General features: G+C 38.8%; 1 protein-coding gene across 2 annotated transcripts in view; it reads right to left on the bottom strand.

Annotated features, from left to right (window-relative positions):
• Nucleotides 1-368: 368 nt before the first annotated feature.
• pggt1b (protein geranylgeranyltransferase type I, beta subunit) overlaps nt 369-25239 on the bottom strand; it is a 65333-nt gene continuing 40462 nt past the window's right edge. For both annotated transcript variants that reach the window (XM_072584072.1, XM_072584063.1), the window contains exons 6-9: nt 4698-4743; nt 3105-3289; nt 2088-2196; nt 369-856 (exon numbers count right to left, since the gene is read on the bottom strand). In XM_072584072.1, coding sequence (XP_072440173.1) covers nt 675-856; nt 2088-2196; nt 3105-3289; nt 4698-4743 — 522 coding nt within the window. In that variant the 3' untranslated portion in view covers nt 369-674. The remainder of the gene's footprint in view (nt 857-2087; nt 2197-3104; nt 3290-4697; nt 4744-25239) is intronic.

Consider the following 25239-nt stretch of genomic DNA (forward strand, 5'->3'; position numbering starts at 1 on the left):
CAATTCTATTCTGTCAACATAATTTTGCTGGAAGTGTGTGATTACATTTGGAAATTAATGCAAGGATTCAGTGGAGGTAGAATACCAGTTGAGAGAGAAACAGTATTTTAGTGTGTTACTTGTAACTTAAATGAATTAGAAGTTCACTTCCCTCAAATCAAAATGACAAATTGATGCACGGTAGAATTTCTTCAATGCATTTGATGCAAATTTACTGAAGCACAAATTCAATCAAATTGATATTCGTTCTATAAAAGCAGGTACACAATTTTAAAACATTTTATAAAACCTGAAATGTTCCCAATGTGATTTAAACCTTGGAACTGAAAATTGAGTGTGTCTTGTGAGAAAAAGGATTAGACAACAGGCAGAGGTATTTTTATTTATTAAATGCTCAAAATTGTTTAGAAAATTAGTATAAATGATTTCCTACAGAATATAGACAAACTTCCATCCACTCAAAACACACATTCAATGCATTATCAGAATTCAGAGCAAACAGCAATTGGTCTATTAACTGACCAATGATCATTTTTAAAACAAACATTCTTTAGAGCTGTCTTTTTTAATATGGAGTCTCAGCATTCAAGCAAGACCTCTTCCTAATGACATGGCTTTTTCCTTGGGCTAGAATATTTGATCTAGTTTCAGTTTTAATTCTGTAACCACCTTTGTCATGTGTAGTCAGGCATCGATTCTGATTGCTGCTCCTGCCCCTGAGTCTCCGCTGTCTGATGCAGGTGCTGAAGATGTTGAAAAGCCCTTATGCTCATATTCAGTGCAGGATGCACTTTGCAAACACCAGATTCTCCAATTAAAGACAGACCACAGACTCCAAAGTATGCATGTAAAGCATCTGAAATAGACAAAGGTGAGAATAAGTAGTATGTTAAAAGAAAAACTAAAGACTTGTTGAAAACTGGATCCAATGTAATAATTAGAGTATCACATTTGATTGTCTCAGCAAGACAATAAACTCCTAATTTAATTTTAAGGTACTAACTAAAACTACAGTAACATGTAATCCACTGGTCTTTTCCAAACTGAACTGAAGATCTGAGGCTGGCTAGAGTCAAATAGTTCTAGCATGACTGTTCAGAACTGGAGCCAATTGTGATAACTTTGCTAACAGCACAGATCCAAGAAGAAACCAGGAAATCTTACATTATACTGCATACAGTTGTGGTAGATCTTCAAGCAAGCTTTATTATCTATTTCATTAAAACTTCAAAATATTTAGATGGAGGTATAAACAAGTAGGAAGAAACAAATCCAAAATGTCATCCTGATAGCATATTACAACAGTGACGCAATTTAAGTACGTCACTGCTATTTGTTCACATTTGATTGACAGTAAGCTGTACACATTGGTATGATGGTCACCAATACAGAGATGTCCCTAAGTGTGTTTTTATTAAATTACAGAACAAGGGACAAATGGCTCATCAGAAAATTGTTAAAGTTATGCACGTGACAAAGACAACACAATTTAGGCACATTCTTGCATGTTAGAAAATGTGCAATCATTGCAAATCCTGAGCTAACAGCATGATAGTCAATATGTATAATTTAAACTGTGAGCTGTAGTGAAAGGTCCCACACCAAAACTTACCTTAATCCTTTCAGGTGTTAGCAGAAATGCCTTAATTCCTGCATCATCTTTTTCAGTTTATTACCAATTTGAAAGTGCATTTCAGACACAAGAAGAGGTCAAATAGCTGTGCACAATAAATTCATTCTGCTCGAATGTCTGCTTACTCAAAGTGAACTAATACACCAAGTTGACCAAAGTTCTGCGAATGATTCCTAGCCCTAGCTACCTGAATTCGCAACTTAAGGCAATTCAAATGCCACAGAAGAAAATAGTAGTCACTGAGAAATAGCAAGTCAAGGAATATATAGCCATGAAGGCACATTTATTGTAACCTAGCAAAGTGAATTTGCTGAATTGTACCTTTGTTTTAAGGTAGTAACCAGTTTGAAAATTCTATATTAAATCAAACAAACTTAAAAATAAAATCTTTTCCCACCCATATTTATGCACACTTCGTTTTTATAAATTTGAGAAAAAAAATCCAAAAGTTTACCTGGGTGACTATCTGGCCACTTTGCAAATCCTCCAACAATATGATCTTGGGTTGACAAAATGTAATTCCTGTTTTTCTCAAAATTAGTATACTGGAAAATCTGCAAAAGCTGAAAGATATTCAAAAAGTTGCAATTTATTGTTTTCTCTATTTTCCCAAGAGCTGTTGAACATTTTGCTGAAGCATCAATAAAATGTTATTTATTGCTCATATTTTTGTTTCAAAGTAACTTGCAATGTAACAATGCAATTACTGCTACTCATCTTTTTTTCATAACATTTTAGCAAAGATACTCAAGCATTTCACAGTCTTTTCTGAGTTGTCCCTGAACAATTGACAACTCACTTGAAGGATATCACCTCTCTAACGACTGAGCACTTCCTCAATTGCACACTGAAATGTCAGCCTAGATAACGCATTCAAGTCCTAGAGGTGAGTTTGAACTCCTCCAGAATAGACTTCATAGCACCAATGATAGGACAAGCTTTATTTTCTCCTTAAAAAGCTATTTTTCAGCTGCGGTGAACTTTACATGGAGAGACCAAGCAAGTACCCCATACACGCTTTCCCTCACAAACCTCGAGCAGTTTAGCAGGATTTTGATTGGCAAGTCCAACCGGAAAAGGCTGCAAGAAAGTATCAGAGCAGAATTCCCACAGAACTAGGCTTCTACACGTACTGCAGTTGAAGGTTTCTGATCTACTCACTCTCCCCCTGATCCCAGCTGGATTCTTCAAACTAGTGTGGGTAGGTGAAAGATTAGAGTAGTGCAGGAAAAGCACAGCAGGTTAGCCTGATGAAGGGATTTTGCCCGAAATGTCGACTTTCCTGCTCCTCAGATGCTGCCTGGCCTGCTGTGCTTTTCCAGCACTGCTCTAATCTTGACTCTAATCTCCAGCATCTGTAGTACTCACTTTCGCCCGGCTGGGTTGTGTGAAAGTCAAGTATTGATAAATACAAAATGAAAAATAAAGCATAAACCTTTCAGCATAAGCAAAATTCTAAATTTTGAATTACCTTTAGGGTTGCGCCAACCCAGAATGAGTAGCAGGTATCTACAGGCTTATTGGGTCGGCCATGGAAACCATTTTGCTGCCTCATTATACACCACCGTCTTATTCTATTTAGTTCCTTCTCAGAAAAAACCTCATTCAGTTTTCCCATTAGACACAGTGAAGCAATGGCACAAAATGTGGATCCACCTAAATTAATACAACACATAGCAAGCTGTGTTATACAGAAGGTCATGTTACTATGTGACTACATCACTTAATAAAAACGTTAGAGTGAAAGACGATTCCTTCAAAAGAAGGATGGCAATGACGGCTAGTGACCACTGGATGTTCATCCTCCCCCCATGGAAAGCTCTGCAGTTATTTAGTGACATTTTGATGCTGGCACAAAGGAGGCAGCATGCCATCTCGAATTCATGTCTCTGGACTGTTTCCTTATTGAATTCCCTGTCAAAGCAATCTTTTCCAAACTTTCTCCCACTCCCACAAAGTTAAAGATCACAACACCAGGTTACACCCCAACAGATTTATTTGGAAGCACTAGCTTTCAGAGCGCTGCTCCTTCATCAGGTGGTTGTCAACCTCTTGGTGAAGGTGCAGCATTCTGAAAGCTAGTGCTTCCAAATAAACCTGTTGGACTATAACCTGGTGCTGTGAGATTTTTAACTTGGTACACCGCAGTCCAACACCAGCATCTCCAAATCATGACTCCCACTCCTACATACAGCTCAAACTTCCGTGATGCATTGGACTTGTCACTGGCTGCATTCTCCTAATAAACAATTCAGAACTTAATATTTGGAGAGCAAGATGCACTCACTGGTTGCCTGTTTCTTCTTAACTGCTGGTCACCTCTCTGCCTGCATACCCTCAAACTATTAGATGACCACATCCGCAAAGGTGCTAATAATGAAACACTCAGCAAGACATGAGTGTCAACTCAGGTGGAGAAACCTTGGACTCAGCTAACAATATTTCTTACATATGAGTATCCAAGATGAAAGTGACTGAAGTGAGTTTCATATAGAACAAAATATTCTTTCCACAGGTGCAACCTGCCATACTTTTTGACTCTGTCTCTCCAGCATCTGCAGTCCTCACTTTCTCCTATGTTTTATCCATTAGTTGATTAACATTTGCTACTCCAGTAAATAAAGACAGACCATTTCTTTATCCTTTGTTGAGAGTTTGTTAGGTAAGGACTGTTTCCTTTTAATAAACAGCAACTAATTGACAGACAAGATCCCAAACTTTTAAAACAGAAATAAACTTTTTAACATGCACAAATGTTCTTTTAACTTTAATATTGTTAATAAATACTTCCAGATAGCCTGAACCATATCTGGTATATGCAGAAAACTAGCGATTTTAAGAACGACATTTTGCCGTTCAGCACATGGGATCAGTACGTCAGCAGTCCTGGTTTTTACCCAGTCAGCATAACATGCCAATGCAGCAGCTTTTAATGCATCACTCCAATGATGTCAATACTACACTATGTATACATTCCGTTTGTAATTATATCAATGATGTTTAGCAGTGTAACAGGAGGCAAACATGCTGTTAAACAAGCTTTGAACTATAAACTATCACTTACCATGCGATTCCAGTCCAGCTCCCTGAGCAAGTCCACTGTCATATGACTGAAAAGACAATAAAAAAAATATTTAAATTGATAAACACAGTAATTTGCACCTAAAACTTTTACAATCTTAGCAACACAAATCCACTAAGGTTCTGCATGACAGCACATCTGGTTATGCAAATTATTTGTGTGTATAACATTTAAGCTGTTGATTAACTTTTCTTACCAGCTTGGATACTGACTTCTTCAAAATTGTTTATGCTGTTGGAATCTCTTTCAGTGATTGGAATAGTTTGTGGGAGAACATAATATTTGCCCCAGTTGACTGCTTATAGAGAAATACAATGGACCTTCTTTCCAGGAGTTTTCCACCTCAACTGTCAAGTCCCAATCACTTAGGCTCTCATCTGTCCAACTCCATTCTATTGATATGTACAAGTACTATGTTTACATTTCTGATTCAACAGAACTTAAAAAAAGTTCAAGTGAAGCAGTGCACACTGAGTTTGAGTGTGGGTAATTGTGTACGTGCTTTATCCCCAGGCAAGCGAGTCATTAAAACAGGAACAACTATACAACTCGAAAACAGAATACCTTACAAGCCAATCTTTGAAATATGATCATGTATTCATTTTCATTATATTAGTCTTATTGTAGTATATGAGACAAAATGAAGGAACACTGAAGTTCTAATCTATTTAGTAGAATTTTGCCTACTTATAATTAGATGTCTTCCTAAGAGTTCAATTCCTTTATGAATTATGGTACTTTGCCATTGTGCTTAGGAGCATATTAAGCAATTCTGGCCATTTTCACATAACATAGGCCCTTTTGCTCACCCATGATAGAATCAGCAGACAAAGCACACAAAGAAAGCACAAGTATATATTAGAATTTAGGCATCTGAACTCTTAAAATGGAAGGCCACTTTAGGGCTGCTTATACCTTCAGCTATTCTGTAGGTTTCTCTGTACTGCACTGAAGCATCAGTTTAGACCATACTGCTGTGGGTCTGAAATCATGTGTAGGCCAAATCACATCCTTGGGCTTGAACTGACAACTTCAAACACCTGTGGCTTCATTATAACAGGTAACAAATAGAACCTCAAATTATTCTAAGGCAATGTTTTTAAACTCTTATTTGCAAGGACTCATTGCAAATATGATACACTCTTCTACATTCAAAGTAGAATACCAACAAACAATTTAAATTCTGCACTCTTGCACCCTGTTGAAAATTTGACATGTAGTCGCTTTCCAAAGGACATTAAAAAAGGATACAAACAAAAATGTCAAAAATGACAATTTTGGTGGTCTAGAGACCAGGATTACAGTTCAAAAACAAGACTGCTCCTCATCATCTTCAACTATATTGCTCTTTCACAAAGATAAACACACTGCCACTGATCTTATGATTGAGGATAGGTCATTGATGCAGTGGAAGATGGCTGGCCCTTGGACACTATCCAGAGGAACCTCTGCAGAGGGGTCCTGGAACTGAGATGACTGATCTCATCGATCTTCCAATGCATCAGGAATGATTCCATCAGGCAGAGGTTTGTCCAATTCCACTTTTCCAAGGGTTCCCGGATGCTACATTCCATCAAATTCAGCTGTGATGTCCTTATCAGTCAGGCCTACATGTGATTTCAAACCCACAGTAATATGGTTGACTCTTAAGTGCCCTTTGAAGTGATCTCGCAAGCCACTCAATTATACAAACCGCTAAAAATGAAAACAAGGGAATGAAAATGGACAGACCACCTGACATCAAACTAGATACCAGAAATGACAACGGCAAAATCAGCCCTGCTGACCTTACAAAGTCCTCCTTACTTAAAATCTAGGGGTCAGTACCAAAATTGGGTAAGTCACTCTCATCTCACCTCAGGAATTCAGTTCCTTTGTCCATATTTGAACTAAGCCTGAAATTATTTCATGAGTTGAGTGGCCCCAGAAGTACCCAAACTGAGCAGTGAGCAGATTATTGCTGAGTAGGTGCTGCCTGACAGCAATATTGATGACACCTTCCATCTCTTTACAGATGAGCGAGGGTAGGCTAATGGGGCAGAGGTTGGCCAGAATGGATTTCCTTTTGCATTTAGAACGTATGTGGGGCAATTTTCCACACTGTCACATAGATACCAGTTTTGTAGCTGAGCTGGAACACGTTCAATAGAATTGAACAATTGTCAGAATGTTGTCAGGGCCCTTAGACTTGGCAATATTCAGTTCCACCAACGTTTTGATATAGTTTTTTTTGCTATTACACAGAATGAATCGAAGTGGTTGAAGACTGGCATCTATGACGTTAGCAACCTTTTTGTAGAGGACACCTAAGCTACCACTATGCCACCACCTCTACTGGGCCTGTCCTGCTAACAGGACAGGACATATCAAAGGAAAGAGACAGGGGAGTCTGGGTGATAGTCATACTCAGAATCACAGCTTACAGAATATCTGACTGTTGCTTGACTAGTCAGAAACAATTCACCCAATTAGCTCTGGTTTTTAGGTGTTAGTAAGGAGAGCTTTGCAGGGCTGACAGTGCTGTTTCTGCAATCTAGGTCAATGCCAGATGGTCTGGCTATTTTAATTCCCCATTTCCTTCTAATGGTTTACATAACTGAAAAGCCTGTCACTTCAGATAATAGTTGAGAGTCAACAATATTGCTATGGGTATGAGGTCATGTCAACCAGATCAGGTGAGGACAGCAGTTTCTTTTCTTAAAGGACTTGGAAATATTGCATCATTCCTTTTATCACCCGAATCAAAATATAATAGTGTGGGAATATGGTGTTCATGTGGATTATCAGCCATGAACTAAAGTGGGGGAGCAGGTTCAGGGGCTAATTGGCGTACTCCTGTTCCCAGTTCCTAAGGCGGTTTGCCACCATTTCTCAAGTGCAATTAGAAATGGGCAATAAATATTTACCTTTCCAGCACCACCCGCATCCTGTGAATGAATAAAAACTGCCTAACTCCCCAGGAGAAACAAAAATTTGCTGCTTGTGTATTTTAATTTGGAGTTAACCTCATCCCAGCAGGATGGTACAAAGATCCTGTTAATGAGTGACTAATGGTTTGGTATGCCACTCAACAAGAGACTCAGATTAAAACAATTTAAATTGTGAAGCCACATGCCTGCAAATGGCAATATGCACCTGTAAACCTTTATATTTTTATTTCTCTTTTATCACTGTTTCTCTGAACCTAATCTTTTCTTTGTCTGTATCAAATTTTACTCAAGTTTATCCTATTTTCTCATCTCACTTTTCATTCTGGATTCTCAAATTTAATTGGTTGAGGTGGTACAGACTGATCTCATTCAATCATAGAGAGATGTATTGCATGGAAACAAAACCTTTGGTCCAACTCATCCATGCTGACCAGATATCCTAAATTAATCTAGTCTCATTTGCCAGCATTTGGCCCATATCCTTCAAAACCCTTCCTATCCATGTACCCATCCAGATGCCTGATAAATATTATAATTGTACCTGCCTCCACCACTTCCTCTGGCAGTTCATTCCACACATGCACCACACTCTGTATGGAAAAGTTGCCCCCTAGATCCCTTCTAAATTTTTTCCCTCCCACCTTAAACCTTTAGTCCTAGATTCCACTACCGTGAGGAAAAGACAGTGGTTATTCACCCTCTGTAAGGTCATCTCTCAGACTCTGACACTCCAGGGAAAAAAGTCCCAGCCTATTCAGACTCTCACTGTAGCTCAAACCCTCCAACCTTGGAAACATTCTTGTAATTCTTTTCTGCACCCTTTCAAGTTTTACATCTTTCCTACAGCAGAGAGACCGGAATTGCGTGCAGTATTCCAAAAATGGCCTAAGCAATGTCCTGTACAGCTGCAACATGACCTCCCAAATCCTGTACTCAATGCACTCACCAATAAAGGCAAGCATACCAAACATCGTCTTCACTATCTTCAATCAAGAAAATAGATGCTCTATTGACCTTGTACACTTCCAACGGGCTGTGAAAAAAATCTAAAATCAACACACACCATAAGATTCCCTACTTCAATAAATCCTGGGCGTCATCGAAGTTATTAAGTAATTGTTTTTTGCAGGAACCTAATCTACTTCATGTATTTTCTGAGAAACTAATAGGAACAAATTATTGCAATTATGTTCACCAGTCATTCTCCATAGCTCTTTAGATAAGCATGATACTTGATGTGAACAGCCAGGCAGATATGGAAAACCAGATTGGATCTGTCCTGGTAGGCTGTCAGACAGGACCAGCACAGTTACTTTAATAAACCACAATACTCTGGTTTCATGAGGGGATAAATCATGCCTGTGGCAACATAATCAGGTTCAATTGTGGCAATTGCCAGTGTCAATTTAGCAGACATTATCTACAGTGAGGAGAAGGCTGTGGCCATTTGTAGAGTTTTATTTAAAGCAAACATTGATTTTACAAAGAAGGAAGAGAGATGAATAACATATTCAAATATATTTTATTATTAAAGCAGAAGAGCACTGGGACACATTAAATATGCCCTGCAATATATATTGGCTGCTTTGGCTGATGTGGGAACAAGTCCATTTGTTTATTAGTACCTCCAGCATCTCGTTCACTCAAGTTTTTTTCTTTATTACGTATGGCGGATTGAGCTAGATTCTGTGGAAAACGTAGTTTCTCCCCAGTTCCTTGGAACTAACTAATATGACTGAATTCTCAAAGTCAAAGCAGAAGAAGCTTGTTTAAACTCATTATGGTGAGTTTTAAAAGAACTTTAACAGCATTGAAAGAAGCAGCTGAAAATTGTTACCAACCCTTATGTTCAACCTCAAAACCTTTTTGCAATTAGACCACTTTCCACCCAAAATACTTAGTTTCATTTTCTTGCTTACTCCTTTAACACAAATAGTCTTGATATATTTTGATGAAATCAGTGCTCTGCTATAACAGAAAGTGTATAAAATAGAAATTTCAACCTTTGAGATAAAAAAAAGTGTGCTAGCTCCCAGTTTCAATTAATCACCCCATGTATATTTAAAGCAAACGTTGCCACAAAAGTGCTTTAATAGAAGACGATATTATCTTATTTTATAGCAACAGCAATAACAGACTAGATAGCTAATATGGTTTCAGGATTGTGCATATACTGTGACCAGGGTCTCAAGTTTTAAAACCCATCTGCCATTGTCACCACTACAGATTGGACCTCCTGAATCTGGCACACTCTGGTCTGTCAATTGCAGTACTGCTCCCCAGTCTGCACTTGCATAAAGCTGAACCATTGTGAGCAGAGTGAAGACTGCATTGCTGACAAAGTAGCTGCAATTGTTTTGTGGGAAAAGAAAACCCTTATTTTCTAAAATAACTACTTTTCATCTCATTTTATGCTGCACATTTTTTTTCATGTTTCAAAGCTCCAGTGTTGACATGTGAATTCCTGTGGCCTGGCAAATTCTCCAGTCTAGTAAAGGTTTTGTTTTGAGACTGCTCAATTATAGAGATGCAACCAACAAATAGACTTGATTTTTCAAAAGCACTATTGGTTTGTCTCATTCCACTTTTCATTAGATTGAGGTTACCCAAAGCTCCGTTCTTGTACCAAATCCTGTTCAACCATTATACCTGTCCTGGCTGACATACATTGCTTAATGTAGAACGAACACCTCAAATTAAAAATTCTCGTCCAACAAACACCAAACTGGACTAATCCCATTTTCCTGAACTTAGTCCATAACCACATATGCCCTTGCATTTCAGGTACTCACCAAGATGCTCCTTAAATATTGCAAGAGTACTTGCCTCAACCACTTTCTCAGGCAGCACATTCCATGTATCAAGCCACTCTATGGTATTCATTTTTAATACTTTTACATTCTCAAGCCCCATAACAATGGTATTGTTGATAGTGCGAAGCACAGTTTCTGGCTACAGTCTGGCATTGATCAGTTGGCAAACTAGACAAAGCAATTGTAGATGGAAGTTAATCCCATTGGTGCAAAGTGATGTATTTTTGGAGGCCTCATAAGGGAAAAATATGCACAATGTATGGTAGGTCCTTAAAGAGTACTGAGGAACAAGACGTTGGTGCTCAAATCCACAGACACTTCAAAAGTCCAGTACAAGTTGACAAGGTAGTGAAAAAGGCATTTGGGATGCTTGCCTTCATTTAGGAGCAAGGACGTCTTGTTAAAACTTTATAAAATATCGGTTAGGCCACAAATGGAATACAGTGAGCAGTTCTGGTTGCAATGCCATTGGAAGGACATGGTTGCACAGGAGAGGGTACAGAAGAGATTTACCAGGACATTGTCTGGGGTGTAAAATCTCAGTTCTGAGGAGATTCTAGATAGGCTGGGTTTGCTTGCCTTGGAGCAGAGGAGGCTGAAATGACGATCTGACTGAGGTATATTAAATTATGAGAGGCATAGGTTAGATTGTGAGAATCTCTTCTTTGTGGCAGACGTGTTGAAGACCAGAGGTTTAATGTGAGGTGTAAGTGGTTGAGAGGAGATTTGAGAAAGAATTAGCAACATGCTGATACATGGAATGAGGTGGTCAAGACAAAAAAATTTAGAAATTATGCACTTAAATAAATCAACATTTCAGAACAAGCATTCAAGGAGACATTGTAAAAAGTCCACAAAATATTACACTCACCCGTTTCCAAACTCTTGAGTCATCCCAGTTTTATCTGCCTTCAGCCACCTAGGCCCAAAACTTTGGTATACGCTCCTTAACATTCTCTTGTCTCTTTAATGATTCTGCTTAAAAAACACTTCTTCGACTAAACCTATGGGCTTTCCTATCTAATATCACCTGCCGTGGCTCCATGCCAAATTTTGTTTCATAATGCTGCTGTGAAACACTTAGAGATGCTTTATTACATTGAGTTTTGTTTTTGCACAAGGTGTTGAGGTTAGATTTCTTAATTTTATGCCAAATACTACAACTCAAAAGCACCTCAATAACAGTTACTAGAACACAAATAGCTGACCACAGTAATTGCTCGACAGAGTCGGGTGAGAAAAAGATGAAGAGATGACAAATAAGGAGAGGAGATAATGACATGGAATGGGGTATGGAGGAAACTAGATTTACTATAATTTGTTGCATGTTATAGAAAGACATACTAAATCCAGAAGACTGACAAATGTGATGTTCACCAAAATGTCTCAAAGATTAGGTTATTAATTAATTGAAAAAATATGACAGTTATGAATGTGCAATCAATTTAGAAATAAAAACTCACCTTGCAGTTGAAATTAGAACAAATCAAGGATTTGACATTGAAAAGTTGAATCAGAGCTAAATGAATTAACGAAGCAAAATATTCTGAACTTAGAGGTACCAGACAGTAATTAGACTTAATGATTTGTGATTACATTGGAGGGGGTGCAGGGAAGATTCACCAGGATGTTGGTCTAGGATGGAGCATTTCAGCTATGAAGATAGGGTGGATAAGCTCCGATTATTTTCTTTGGGGCAGAGAATGTCAAGGGGAGAACTGATAGAGGTGGATAAAATTGTGAGGGACATAGCTAAGAGGAGAAAAAGCAGCTGTTCCCCTTAAATGAAGGATCAAAAGCAAGGTGCACACATTTAAATTGAAAGGCAGGAGGCTCAAGGGGATTTGAAAGGAATGTTTTTCACCCAGAAGATTAGATTAGATTACAGTGTGGAAACAGGCCCTTCGGCCCAACAAGTCCACACCGACCCGCCGAAGCGCAACCCACCCATTCCCCTACATTTACCTCTCCGCCTAACACTACGGGCAATTTAGCATGGCCAATTCACCTGACATGCACATCTTTGGACTGTGGGAGGAAACCGGGGCACCCAGAGGAAACCCACGCAGACACGGGGAGAATGTGCAAACTCCACACAGTAGGTCGCCTGAGTCGGGAATTGAACCCGGGTCTCTAGCGCTGTGAGGCAGTAGTGCTAACCACTGTGCCACCGTGGTGGTCTGGAGTGCACTGTCTGGGAGGGTAGCTGAGGCAGGTAACCTCAATGTTTTAAAAAGTACTTGGATGAGCACTTGAGGTGGCATTACATTGAAAGGTACGGGCCTAATGCAGGGGAGCAAGGCTAGTGTAAGGTAGTAGTGCAATTTTGGTGGTACACACTTGGTACAGCCTCTTCTGTACTGTATTATTCTATAATTAATTATTCAAGACCTGCTAGCTGAAAAGCAAAAAGACAACACATGACGACTGAAATTTGAAAGGTAACTGAATTATTCACTGTTTAACATTTTGAAATTTCCAGCAATATCAAAATATATTGCCACCTTGGCTAACTTGAGCAACAACTTATGCACTGGAACAGTTTCATTACACTGTTATTTTTGAATATTAACACATGCCAATTCTGGTTATGGCTCAAAAGAAAGAGCCGATTTCAATAAAATTCCTGCAAGTGTCAGTGTACAATTAAACTGAAGTTGGTGTCTCAACATGACACCTGCTGGTGCTATTACAACAGATTTGAACATTACTGTGTAATGCAGCTGATCCTTTCGACCACTAAAGAGATTAGAAGACACACCCTTTAGGCAAGTCTACAAAAGTGAATGTGCAAGAAGAATATACTAGCAACAAGAGCAAAATACTGAGAAGTTGGAAATCTAATTAAAAGGAAAAACTCAAAATACTCAACTGGCCTGATATTTGTTGACAGAAAGAAAAGTTAACCGTTCAGGTTAGTGACTCATTAGAACTGGTTAGAGCCATTTGATGCTTTTAAGTTAAAAGCAAACCTCCCCATTTCGAATCAATAATGCATGACTTCGAAATCTCCAAAAGCCTTTGTTATGACAACCAAGATATTAATATTCTAAACCATATTTTATATTTTTTTCCAAATGATTTCCTCTTTTTATTCCATAGTTGTCATCTTATAATTGAATTTGTCTTTACAAAATGTGTCTTTTAACTTCACTATTGTAAATCTATTTCTAGGTAATCAAGTATTGGCATAAGATCACTTTTTGTTAGGATCAATGCTATTTGTTAAATATTTCTCACTGCCCTTGTCTAATTTTTAGATTAAAGAATAACAGACATTTAAAAGTGCATTTCAGAACAGATTCTATCCAATACCAAAAGTAGAACCCACAAACTCTGGTTAACTAAGAAACTTAAAGAAAAAGATGGGCAGGTCAAGATTGGACAGGAAAGCAAATATTGACTAAAGGATTAATGAGGAAAACATTAGCATGAGAGAAAGCTGGTTGGAAATATAAAAACCGTAAGAGATTCTATAAGCATACATATAAAAAGAGGAAAAGAGCTGAGTTTACACCAGCCCTGTCCAAAATGAGTGTGCAATTAGTAATTGAAAGAAGGTGAATTAAATAAGTATTTTGCACTGATCTTTACAGTACATAATATTTGTAGGTCAAGAAACAAAGGAAGGAAGAAATAAGAAAATAATAATTATTAAGGAAGTGGGACTGAGCAAACTATTGAGCTGCAGCTGATTTATCCCCATGACTGGTGAATTCTTTCCCTTCAGTCTTAAAATAAATGGCTCATGAGATAATTGACAAATTTTTCAGAATTGCCTAGATTTGGAGAAGTTGCATGAACAAGGAAAATAGTGAATGTCATGCCTTTATTTGAAAAGGAAGTGAATAAAAAAGTAGGAAAACACAGTCTCACATCTGATGTGGGGAAGATATTAGAAACTATTAAGTACTTAAAACAAGGCAATGAGAAATGCTTTAAGTGTTGGTCAGGCAGAATCAAAATGATTTTATGAAATGGAAATCACATTTAATCAATTTATAGGTGTTTTTGAGGAAGCACCATATAATGTGGAAAAAGAGAAAGCTACAGACAGATCCTTTGGAGGACACTAGAAGTAATGACAGTAGAAAGAGAAGCATCTGCTTGAGATAAATAGCAACAAATGGAGTTCACTTAAAAATGGAGGAATGGCAATGGTTACAAAGGTGGGAAGAGATGGCTAATGTCAAGTCGTAGTTGTCAGCACTGTAACCAAAAGTCAGAGTAAGGGTGTCCCAGTTTTTGGGAACCAAAACCTTTCACACACAAAATCATTATCTATGGAACTTCGCCCATCACCTGTTGTAAATCTAATTAATTGCCTCCAATTCTGCACTTTGTTCTGAAAAGAAAAATACACAGCAACTTCCTGAAACTCTGAATAAGACTTTGCGTCCTTCTTAACTACTCCACCAGCTCAATCAAATGTGTGCACATCTTTCTGTTTATTGTCTAAATCACCTTCTAGATATCACTGGGATCATGTTATGCTAGAGTAAGCAGCACTCAGCAGATATGTCATCTGCTTCTACCTACTCTGTGATAATTAAGGATAATGAGAGGAGTTAGAATGAGTTGTATTAGAATTAACTGCTAGCCCTAAATTCATTACTTAAAAGTAAAAATGTAGCTGGTTAAGAATGCAGTCTGTTGACAACCAGAAATGCAGCTGATCTCCACCCAATCTTTGCTGGGGCGATAACTACTTATAATTTACTAACAACTTGGGTTACAGAAGTAAATGTGCAATCTCTACATTTGTGGATGACAAATTAGGTGGGAAGGCAAGTGGTGATGACAACAGTCTTCAGAAGGATATAGACAGGTTAAGTGAGTGGGCAAGAACTTGGCAGTTGGAATATAATTGAGGAAAATGTAAGGTTATCCATTCTGGAAGGATAGAGAGGAGCTGATTATTATTTAGATAGAGAAAGCCTGCGGAAAGCTGCAACACAGAAGGATTTGGGAATTTTCCAGCACAAAGACAAAAACAAGCTAACAACCAAGTTTAGCAGTTAACAGGGAAGGCAAATTGGCCTTTATTTCAAAGGGAATGGAATATAAAAAGTCTTGTTAAACTATTCAAATCAGACTGACATTCTGTAAACAGTTTCTGTCTCCTTATTCAAGGACACTGGCGCTGGACGCAGTCCAATCAAGTTTCACTTGGTTGTTCCAGGCATGGGGGGATTGTTTTATGAGCAGTAGTTCAGTAATTTGGGTTAGTAGTCATTTGCATTCAGAAGAACGAGAAGTTACATTATTAAAAGATTCAAAATTCTTAGGGGACATTGATAAGGGAGATGCTGATAGGCTGTTACCCTTTCTGTGGAAAGTCTAGGACAGAGGGTATAATAAGTCACTCAGTTAAGACAGATGAGGAGGAATTTCTTCTCTCAGGACAGTGGAATTCCTTACCCCACACTGCTGTTCAGGGTGGGTCATTATTTAAGTTCAAGGTTGACACAGACTGTCTTTTAAATTGTTAAGGGAATCAGGGTATGGGGAAAAGACAGGAAAATGGAGTTAAGGATAATCAGATCAGTCATAATCCAAAAGAGTAGTGGATCAGTTTTGATGGGTTGAATGGCCTACTTGGCTCCTAGATTTTTTAGGTTCTACCAAGTTCTGACCACCTGTTTGTTCACTTACAACACTGCTTTCTACTAAGGGGGCTGAAGTTACATGGGCCATCTGTAGTCAATCACCTTGCCATATGGCTATCTTAAATGTCAGAAATCAGAACTTTGTTGCAATGAAATGCAATAGAAGCAAATATATCAATCCCTATAATGGAGGCTAGTGCTATTTCAAACAAGTAATAATTTGCCCCATCATATTCCAACTGCTACATGTGTAAAGGGGTTCATCCATTCATAATTAATAAATGGACAAACAACTATAGGTGGAACTGGAGGACAAAAAAAAGGTCTCAGAATTTCTTGATCATTAAGTAGGCTCTTAAATCTTAACAGTGATGAGAATGTAGTTCTAAATGAAAAACATGCCTAAAAGACCACATTCTTGCAAGATATGACAAATTCCCTTAATTGCCAAGACAAATATTCTTGCACTAAACACCCACGCTTGGGAGAGGGTTGGATAGGTTACTTGGGACAGCTCCTTCCAAACATGGAAGACTGGAAGTTGGCTAATGTGGTGCCATTATTTAAGAAAGGCTGTAAGGAAAAGCCAGGGACATATAGACTGATGAGCCATACATTAGTGGTTCGTAAATTGTTGGAGGGGATTCTGCGGGACAAGATTTACATGCATTTGGAAAGGTAAGGATAGATTAGCATAGCTTTGTGTGGGGAAATAGTGTCTCACTAACTTGACCGAGTTTTTTTTTGAAAGAGGTGACAAAGAAGATGTTTGAAGACAGAATGGCAGATGAATAAAATGGACGTCAGCATTCCAGCACCTCACCATGGCTGTCAATGATGCAAAAATCTCATCTGCACTGGCAAATATCTCAACTCAGCTAGCAGTAGACCAGCAATTCTGTAATCCTATTTAATTACAGAGTGATTAAAAGCAGGGATTTGACAACAGTGGTAATTGGAGGGAATATCTGGCAATTTGCATGCAGAATTGCAAGTAATTGCTAAAATTTGCAAAAGCGATCCAAAGTTTAAACACAACCAGTAATTATATTCATCTTTAAAACATGTGCCATGCATCATGCGAGAGATCCATGTTGCAGCATTGTAAGGCAGGTTTAATGTAAAGCTGGTGCTTGGGTAGAAGCGTTTCCAATATTTAGATGATGCTGTAATTGATTCTACCATTTTTTAAAAATGTGCTTTCATTAAATAGAAGTATAAATATTTGCAATCTGTGCAATTTGTGCAATTTCTGCACAGTAGAATGGTTAGTGAGGTTAGATCATATGGATAAAATTGGCTTGAAGGTAGGAGACAGAGGGTGATGGTGTACAGTTGATTTTCAGACTGGAGGCCTGTGACCAGTGGTATGCCACAAGAATCAGGTCTGGGTCCACTGCTTTTTGTCATTTATAGAAATGATATGGATGTGAATATAGGAGAAAAGATTAGTAAGTTTGCAGTTGACATCAAGATAGGTAGTGTAATGGATAGTGAAGATGATCTCTGAGTAGAACAAGATCTTGATCAGATGAGACAATGGGAGTTTACTTTATATAGATAAATGTGAAGTGTTGCATTTCACTAAGACAAATCAAGGCAGGCTTTCTACATTTAAATGTAGGACTCTGGAGAGTATTGTCAAACAAAAAGACCTAGGGATGCAAGTGCATTGCTCTTTGAAAGTGGAGTTTCAGGTAGACTGATTTGTAAAAACAGCACTTGACACACTTTGCTTCATTGGTCAGAGCATCAAGTATAGGAGTTGGGATGTCATGCTGAGGCTGCACAGGACATTGGTGAGACAACTTTTAGAATACTTTGTACAATTCTGTTCGCCTTCTTTAGGAAGGCTGTTGTTAAACTTGAGAGGGTGCAGTAAAGATTTACAATGATGTTGCTTATATGGAGGGTTTGAGCTGTAAGGTAAAGCTGAATAGGCTGGGGCTTTTTTTCTCCTGGAGCAGAGACTGAGGGGTAACCATATAGACGTTTATAAAATCAGGAGTGTCATTGATAGGGTAAATAGCCAAGGTCTTTATCGTAAGGTGTGGAATCCAAAACTAGACTTTAAGGTGTGTGGGGAAAGATTTAAAAAGGAACTGAGGTGTAATGTTTTCATACAGAGTTTGGTGTGTATATGGAATGAGCTGCTTGAGGAAGTAGTGGAACTGGATACAATGAAAACACATTTGGACGAGTACATGAACAGGAAGAGTTTAAGAGGGATGCTGGCAACTGGGACTGTCGACTCAGATTGGGATGTCTGGTCAAGGTGGATGAATTGGACCAAAAGGGTCTGTTTGGAGAAAGTAGGGACAGCAGATGCTGGAGGTCAGAGTCAAGAGTGTGGTGTTGGTAAAGCACAACAGGTGAAGTAGCATCCAAGGAGCAGGAGAATTGGTGTTTCATCAGGATGAAGGGCTTATATCCAAAATGTTAATTGTCCTGCTCCTTAGATGCTGCCTGACCTGCTGTGCTTTTCCAGCACCACACTCTCAACAAAGGGTTTGTTTCCATGTTGTATGACTTTATGCTTAGTGTAAAGCAGTTGAAATGATTGGAGTAACACCAAGAGCATGTGAGGATGAGGATGAAGATGAGGAGGATGATGATGATGCACACAGCTCAGCTGATCCAATTCATTATTTTGTCGTAAGATGAGGGGGCAAGGGCCCGTTTGTGTTCCTATCCTGGACTTTGGGCCTTGCTCAAGTCCCACCTGCTCCAGAGGTGTTTAATAACACCTCAACAGGTTGATTAAACAGGTTTAAAAATCCAGTACTTTCCAGTAAAATAATCAGATAAAATAAGCAAGCCTTAGTAGTAACATATATGCACAGCCACATATCCAACCAAAAAAATCAAACTTGAATGCAATCTAAATATCTGGAATTAAAAGTCTAATGATGATCATAAAACCACCACCATTTGTCAGGAAAAACCCAACAAGTTCATTTATTTTCTTTTTGGGATGGAAACTGCCTTGCTCACCTGGTCAGGCCTACATATAACGCTCAGACTCTCAAAAAATGTACTTAACTCTCAACTAGGAGAAAGTAAGGACTGCAGATGCTGGGGATCAGAGCTTAAAAATGTGTTGCTGGAAAAGCGCAGCAGGTCAGGCAGCATCAAAGGAGAAGGAGAACCGACGTTTCGGGCATAAAGTCCTTACCCTCCAGGGTAATGAATGCATAAAAATAAATTCCAGATTTTTAGCTATTTTATATATCCCTACCAGATTCACACTATTCTGAAGTAAATGGATTGTGCTCCCTTCCTACGTGGGAGTATCTTCACTACAAAGTCTACAGCCTTCCACAAAGGCAATCACCACCATTGAGGGCAATTAGAAACTGGGCTCATCAGTGACATCCACAGTCCATGACTAAAAAGCCCCCTTGTGCAACTATGGTTGAAGTATCAAATGAATCATTAAGCTTGTTTACCCATCAAATTGAACAACTGAGCATGCTTGACAATTGAATGCATAATTCCTGTTCCAATACTCTTCAAACATTCAAATTTCAAAAGCATCTTTAATGCAAAAGTCCCAAAGTCCTTCAATGTACCAAATAATACTTGAAGGCCTTACAAGATGACATTAGGACAAATGACCAAGAGTTAGGTTCTAAGAAGTATCTTAAATGAAGAGGTTGAGAAGTAAAAAGGTTTAACAGGAGAGTAAGATCTTAATTGCAGTCGAAATAATAAATTACACAAAAATATAGGAGGGCTGCTCTTACCAGTACGATATAAACTCATCTCTTTATAAATACTATGTAATTAAGCAAGCAAAGCTACGGTGAAATAAGTAAACCCATATGACACAGGAGCAGAAATAGTCACTGGATGTTCCACAGCAATATCAGGATGCGATCTACTGAAACAAAACTAGATTGCAGCTTTGGAGAAGCATTGCCAAAAAAAAAAGGATTATTCCTGTGAAGGACTGATCTATTTATACAAACAAGGATAAGTGTTTTAATCTAAATAAAAACTTTAAACTCTGTCAAAGTTTATCCATAAGCTTCAGGAAAATACTGTAACCCAAAAGTGCATTATGGCAAGCTGATAATTATATTTTAAAATCCCAGAAAGCCTAGCCTTGATTTGTTATGTGTAATTGTGAAGTTACGATTACTGGCAACAAATCACTAAAGCTACGAGATTCAGAAGAACTTTAAGACTGGAAAGAAAAACAAAATGACAACTTTATTCTTCAAAACTTGAAGGTCAGGCACTGATTCAATATCTTACTTTCTTGACTTCTTAAAATGAAGACATTTAAAACAATGTCACACAAACTGCTCAAAATGTTGACCATTTTCATTTGTACTACAGAAATTATTTGGAAGCATGAAATCGAGCATGACAGAAGAGGAAATTTCTAGCAAAAAAAAACCCAGCATCTATTGGGATAATGCAACAGAGAATCCCCATCATCCTAAACTTCAGATTACAGCTGATAATGTAAAACAATTATTTCAAAATAGCTTGTCAAATACAAGTGGTACCAACATTAAATAGAAAGGTTGGGTTTTGGTTGCAGAACACAGCACAGGTATGACTTGTTTCTAAAATTCAATTCACATCGTTATAGGTTAATGCTGTGGAAGCACCATAAAACCAAAAATAAATCAAGGGTCAATTGAACTCCACAAACAAAAGCTAGGTTATGAAGCGTGCTGCAGTGCTTGAAGGAACTTGTTCTGCACGGTATTTAGAGGTTTAGCATTCACTCGAGTGTTATATCCCTAGTTACCAGAATTATAGTAAAGCACAATGGAAATTGTGCTAGTAATTGCTGATTACGTTACATCGCTATCAAGCTTTTTATGTCTGCATAGAAGTTAATGAAAGGTTATCAGGGTAGGTAGATGGAATTTATGTTTAGCACAATGACTCAAGTTTAAATACCCTTATTATACACGTGACAAAAGATCTGGTGGCAAATTGATAAAACAGAAAAGAAATTGACAGGTTATATAACTTGGAGTGATATACACCAATATACTAACATCTAATCACCAATATTAATCTCTAGCATTTTGTATTATTGGTGAACTTAATGTTCTAGAACTTCAATCAGTGCCAAAACTGTTCTGAACAAAGCTAGGATAAAGTGCCCACTTATCAGCAGCCCTCCGATGTTCACTTCCTGAAGCCTCCACCACAAGCGAGGTGGGTAGACATCAACAGCAACTGGGAAGTGAAGTCATGGCCCCATAAGATACCAGTGGTGGTGGGACGGCTTGGGGGAATCAGCAGCAAAAAAGATTAGACGGTTGTCGCACGTGTGAGATAGTGAAGAGTGTTGTTTTACATGCTACACAGGCAGATCATATCATACAAAGTGCATAGGGGTAGCAGAACACAGTGAAGAATACAGTCTTACGGTCAAAGAAAAGGTGCAGAGAGTGACGAGAATTAACATTTGAGAGGTCCATTCAAAAAAACTGATAGCAGGGAAGAAGGTACTTTTGAATCTGTTCGCATGTGTTTAAACTTCCACATCCTCTGTCTGACGCAAAAAGGTTTATGTTGGTTGCGTTCCCAAAGTAGGAAGCATAGCTGGAGTCGACGGATGGAATACCGGTTTGCGTGATGGACTGGACTGCGTTCACGACTCCCTGTAATTTCTAACTATCATAGGAGCAATTGCCATACCATGCTGTGATATGTCCAGAGAGGATGTTTTCTATGATGCACCTAAAAAGTTGCTAAGAGTGATAGCAGACATGCCAGGTTTTGAGAAGATTTGTAGCTCAGATTGAGGTTCTGGATGTAGGTATGCTCGCTGAGCTGGAAGGTTCATTTTCAGACATTTCATCACCATACTAGATAACATCTTCAGTGAGCCTCCAGATGAAGCACTGCTGATGTTTCCTGCTTTCTATTTATATGTTGGAGTTTCCTTGCGTTGGTGATGTCATTTCCTGTGGTGACATCATTTCCTGTTCTTTTTCTCCGAGTGGTAAATGGGATCCAAGTCAATGTGTTTGTTGATAAGAGTTCCTAGGACAAGCCATACAAGAGACACGCACGAGAATTCCTAAAAGCATGGCATTCCAACCGGAACTCTATCAACAAACACATTGACTTGGATCCCATTTACCACCCCTGAGAAAACGAACAGGACGTGACACGACCATAGGAAATGACATCACCAACCAAAGGAAACTCAAACATATCAATAGAAAGCAGGAAACACCAGCTTTGTCTGGAGGCTCAATGAAGATGTTACCTAGTATGGTGATGCAACGTATGAAAATGAACCTTCCAGCTCAGCAAGCAAACCTACATCCAGGACATGCCAAACTTCCTTAGCCTCCTGAGGAAGTAGAGAAATCATGTTTTCTTGACCGTTGAGTCAACGTGGGTGGACAAGGACAGCTTGTTGATCATCACTCCAAGGAACTTGACATTCTTAATATTCTTGATACAGACAGGGGCCTAAAATCTGCTTTCTGAAGTCAATGACCAGCTCCTTTGTTTTGATGTTAGAGATTATTGTTTTTACACCAGGCTAAGTACTCAATCTCTTTTCTACATTCTGTCTCGCTATTGTTTGAGATCTGACCTATAACAGTGGTGTCATCAGCAAACTTGGGCAGAATTTGGCCACACAGTCTCAAGCATATTAGGAGTACAATAGGGGGCTGAATATGCAGCCTTGCATGACACCAGTTTTGACAGTGGAGGCGAGGCAGTCACCTATTCCTACAGATTGCAGTCCATGGGTCAGGAAGTCAAGGATTCAGTTACAGAGGGAGTAGCCAAGACTTCTACCTCTGAGTTTAAACAGGAGGTTGTTCGGAATTATAGTGTTAAAGGAAGAACTGTAGTCAATATGGAGGAGCCTTATATAGGCATCCTTGTTATCCAGACGTTCTCAGGATGTGTGTAGGCCAGGGAGATGGCATCTGTTGCAACTGTAAAAACTGTAAAGGATCAAGGCAATTTGGTACGCTGGAGTTGACATGAACCTCTCGAAGCACTTCATAATTATGGAGGTCAGAGCATTGTAGGTGTAATTGCGTGTTGAAGAAGAAAAAATATTTCATGATTCTTGATAAATGATTGTAGGGGAAGGGATTGAGGTAAGCAGGTAAGGGATAGGTTGGCTTGTGAGTGTAGGGTTATGGTGAGGCAGGCAGGAGTTAGCGGTGGGAGTGGGAGTCATTATACTGCAAAGGTCATTAGTTAATAATGAATCTTTGCAGTGGCGGTGATCAGTTTTGCACTTACCCAAGAGCTACAGCAAGTTTTAATCCTTTTAACGTTTCCTGAGTTTAAAAAAAAGTGTGCAAGAACCTTTTACAGTCATAGATTTTAACTCATAGTTGGTGACTTCTTCCACAGGATTTCAGACTCCACCTATGTACAAATTGGAAGTTTCAATTTTCCAAATACCATATTCAGATATATTGGGACTTAGAGAGTCAAAGAGTCATAGAGATGTACAGCACGGAAACAGACCCTTCAGTCCAACCTGTACATGCTGACCAGATATCCCAACCCAATTTAGTCCCAACGGCCAGCACCCAGCCCATATCCCTCCAAACCCTTCCTATTTATATACCCATCCAGATGCCTTTTCAAGTTGCAATTGTACCAGCCACCACCACTTCCTCTAGCAGCTCATTCCATACACATATGACCCTCTGCATGAAAATGTTGCGCCTTAGGTCTCTTTTGTATTTTTCCCCTCTTGTCTTAAACCTATGCCCTCATGTTCTGGACTCCCCCACCCCATGGAAAATACTTTGTCTATTTATCCTATCCGTGCCCTTCATGATTTTATAAACCTCAGCCTCCGATGCTCCTGGGAAAACAGCCCTAGCCTATTCCAACCTCTCCCTATAGCTGAAAGACTCCAACCCTGGCAACATCTTTGTAAATCTTTCCTGAACCCTTTCAAGTTTCACAACATCTTTCCGATAGGAAGATGATCAGAACTGCATGCAACATTCCAACAGTGGCCTAACCAATGTCCCGAACAGCTGCAACATGACCTCCCAACTCTTGTACTCAATACTCTGACCAATAAAGGAAAGCATAACAAATACCTTCTTCACTATCCTATCTACCTGCGACCACTTTCAAGGAGCTATGAACCTGTCCTCCAAGGTCTCTTTGTTCAACAACACTCCCTCGGACCTTATCATTAAGTGTACAAGTTCCGCTAAGATTTGCTTTCCCAAAATGCAGCACCTCACATTTATCTAAATTAAACTCCATCTGCTACTCCTCAGCCTATTGGTCCATCTGATCAAGATCCCGTTGAAATCTGAGGTAACCTGCTTTGCTGTCCACTACACCCCCAATTTTGTGTCTGCTACAACTTACTAACCGTACCTCTTATGCTCACATCCAAATCATTTATGTAAATGACGAAAAGTAGTGGACCCAGCACTGATTTTTGTAGCACTCCACTGGTCACAGGCCTCCAGTATGAAAAATAACCCACCACCCTCTGTCTTCTACCTTGGAGCCAGTTTTGTATTCAAATGGCTAGTTCTCCTTATATTCCATGAGATCTAATCTTGCTAACCAGTCTTCCATGAGGAACCTTGTCGAACGCCTTATTCAAGTCCCTATAAATCACGTCCACCGCTCTGCCCTCAATGTTCTTCATTACTTCTTCAAAAAAATTCAGTCAAGTTTGTGTGGTCCCAACATTTATGTTCACTCTGCTGCTACAAGTACTATAATCATATTCAAAACGTATGGGCCCATATGTTAGAAATGCATCACTTCAAGAATTCAACCACATCCCTATTGTGGTTAGAGTTTCAGAACTGAAAACCTATATCCAAGAATTTAACAGCAAACAAGATATTCAAAGAATATTTCAACTGCTGCAAGGTTTTGCTGAACATTTTTGTACAAGTGGTAACTCAGGACTAAACATCACGATTGACCACAAATGAATACATACACTCAGTTTCTTTATTTTAAGTACAGGAGAATGGAAGCATCAACAAAATTAAGTACTTTGTGTTTTCTTCAATGGCCACTTGGTTTGCTCACCAAAATGCAAATCAAAAATAATTTTTTTTTTTTTTTACTTCCTACCCTGAAACAACTATCTTCCAAAACACACTTTCAGAGTGGATTAAAAAATACCCATGCTTGTCAGCAGAACCAGAGGCTGCACCTTCTCTGC

This window comes from Chiloscyllium punctatum, chromosome 2, assembly GCF_047496795.1.
Source record: "Chiloscyllium punctatum isolate Juve2018m chromosome 2, sChiPun1.3, whole genome shotgun sequence".
Classification (NCBI taxonomy): Eukaryota; Metazoa; Chordata; class Chondrichthyes; order Orectolobiformes; family Hemiscylliidae; genus Chiloscyllium; species Chiloscyllium punctatum.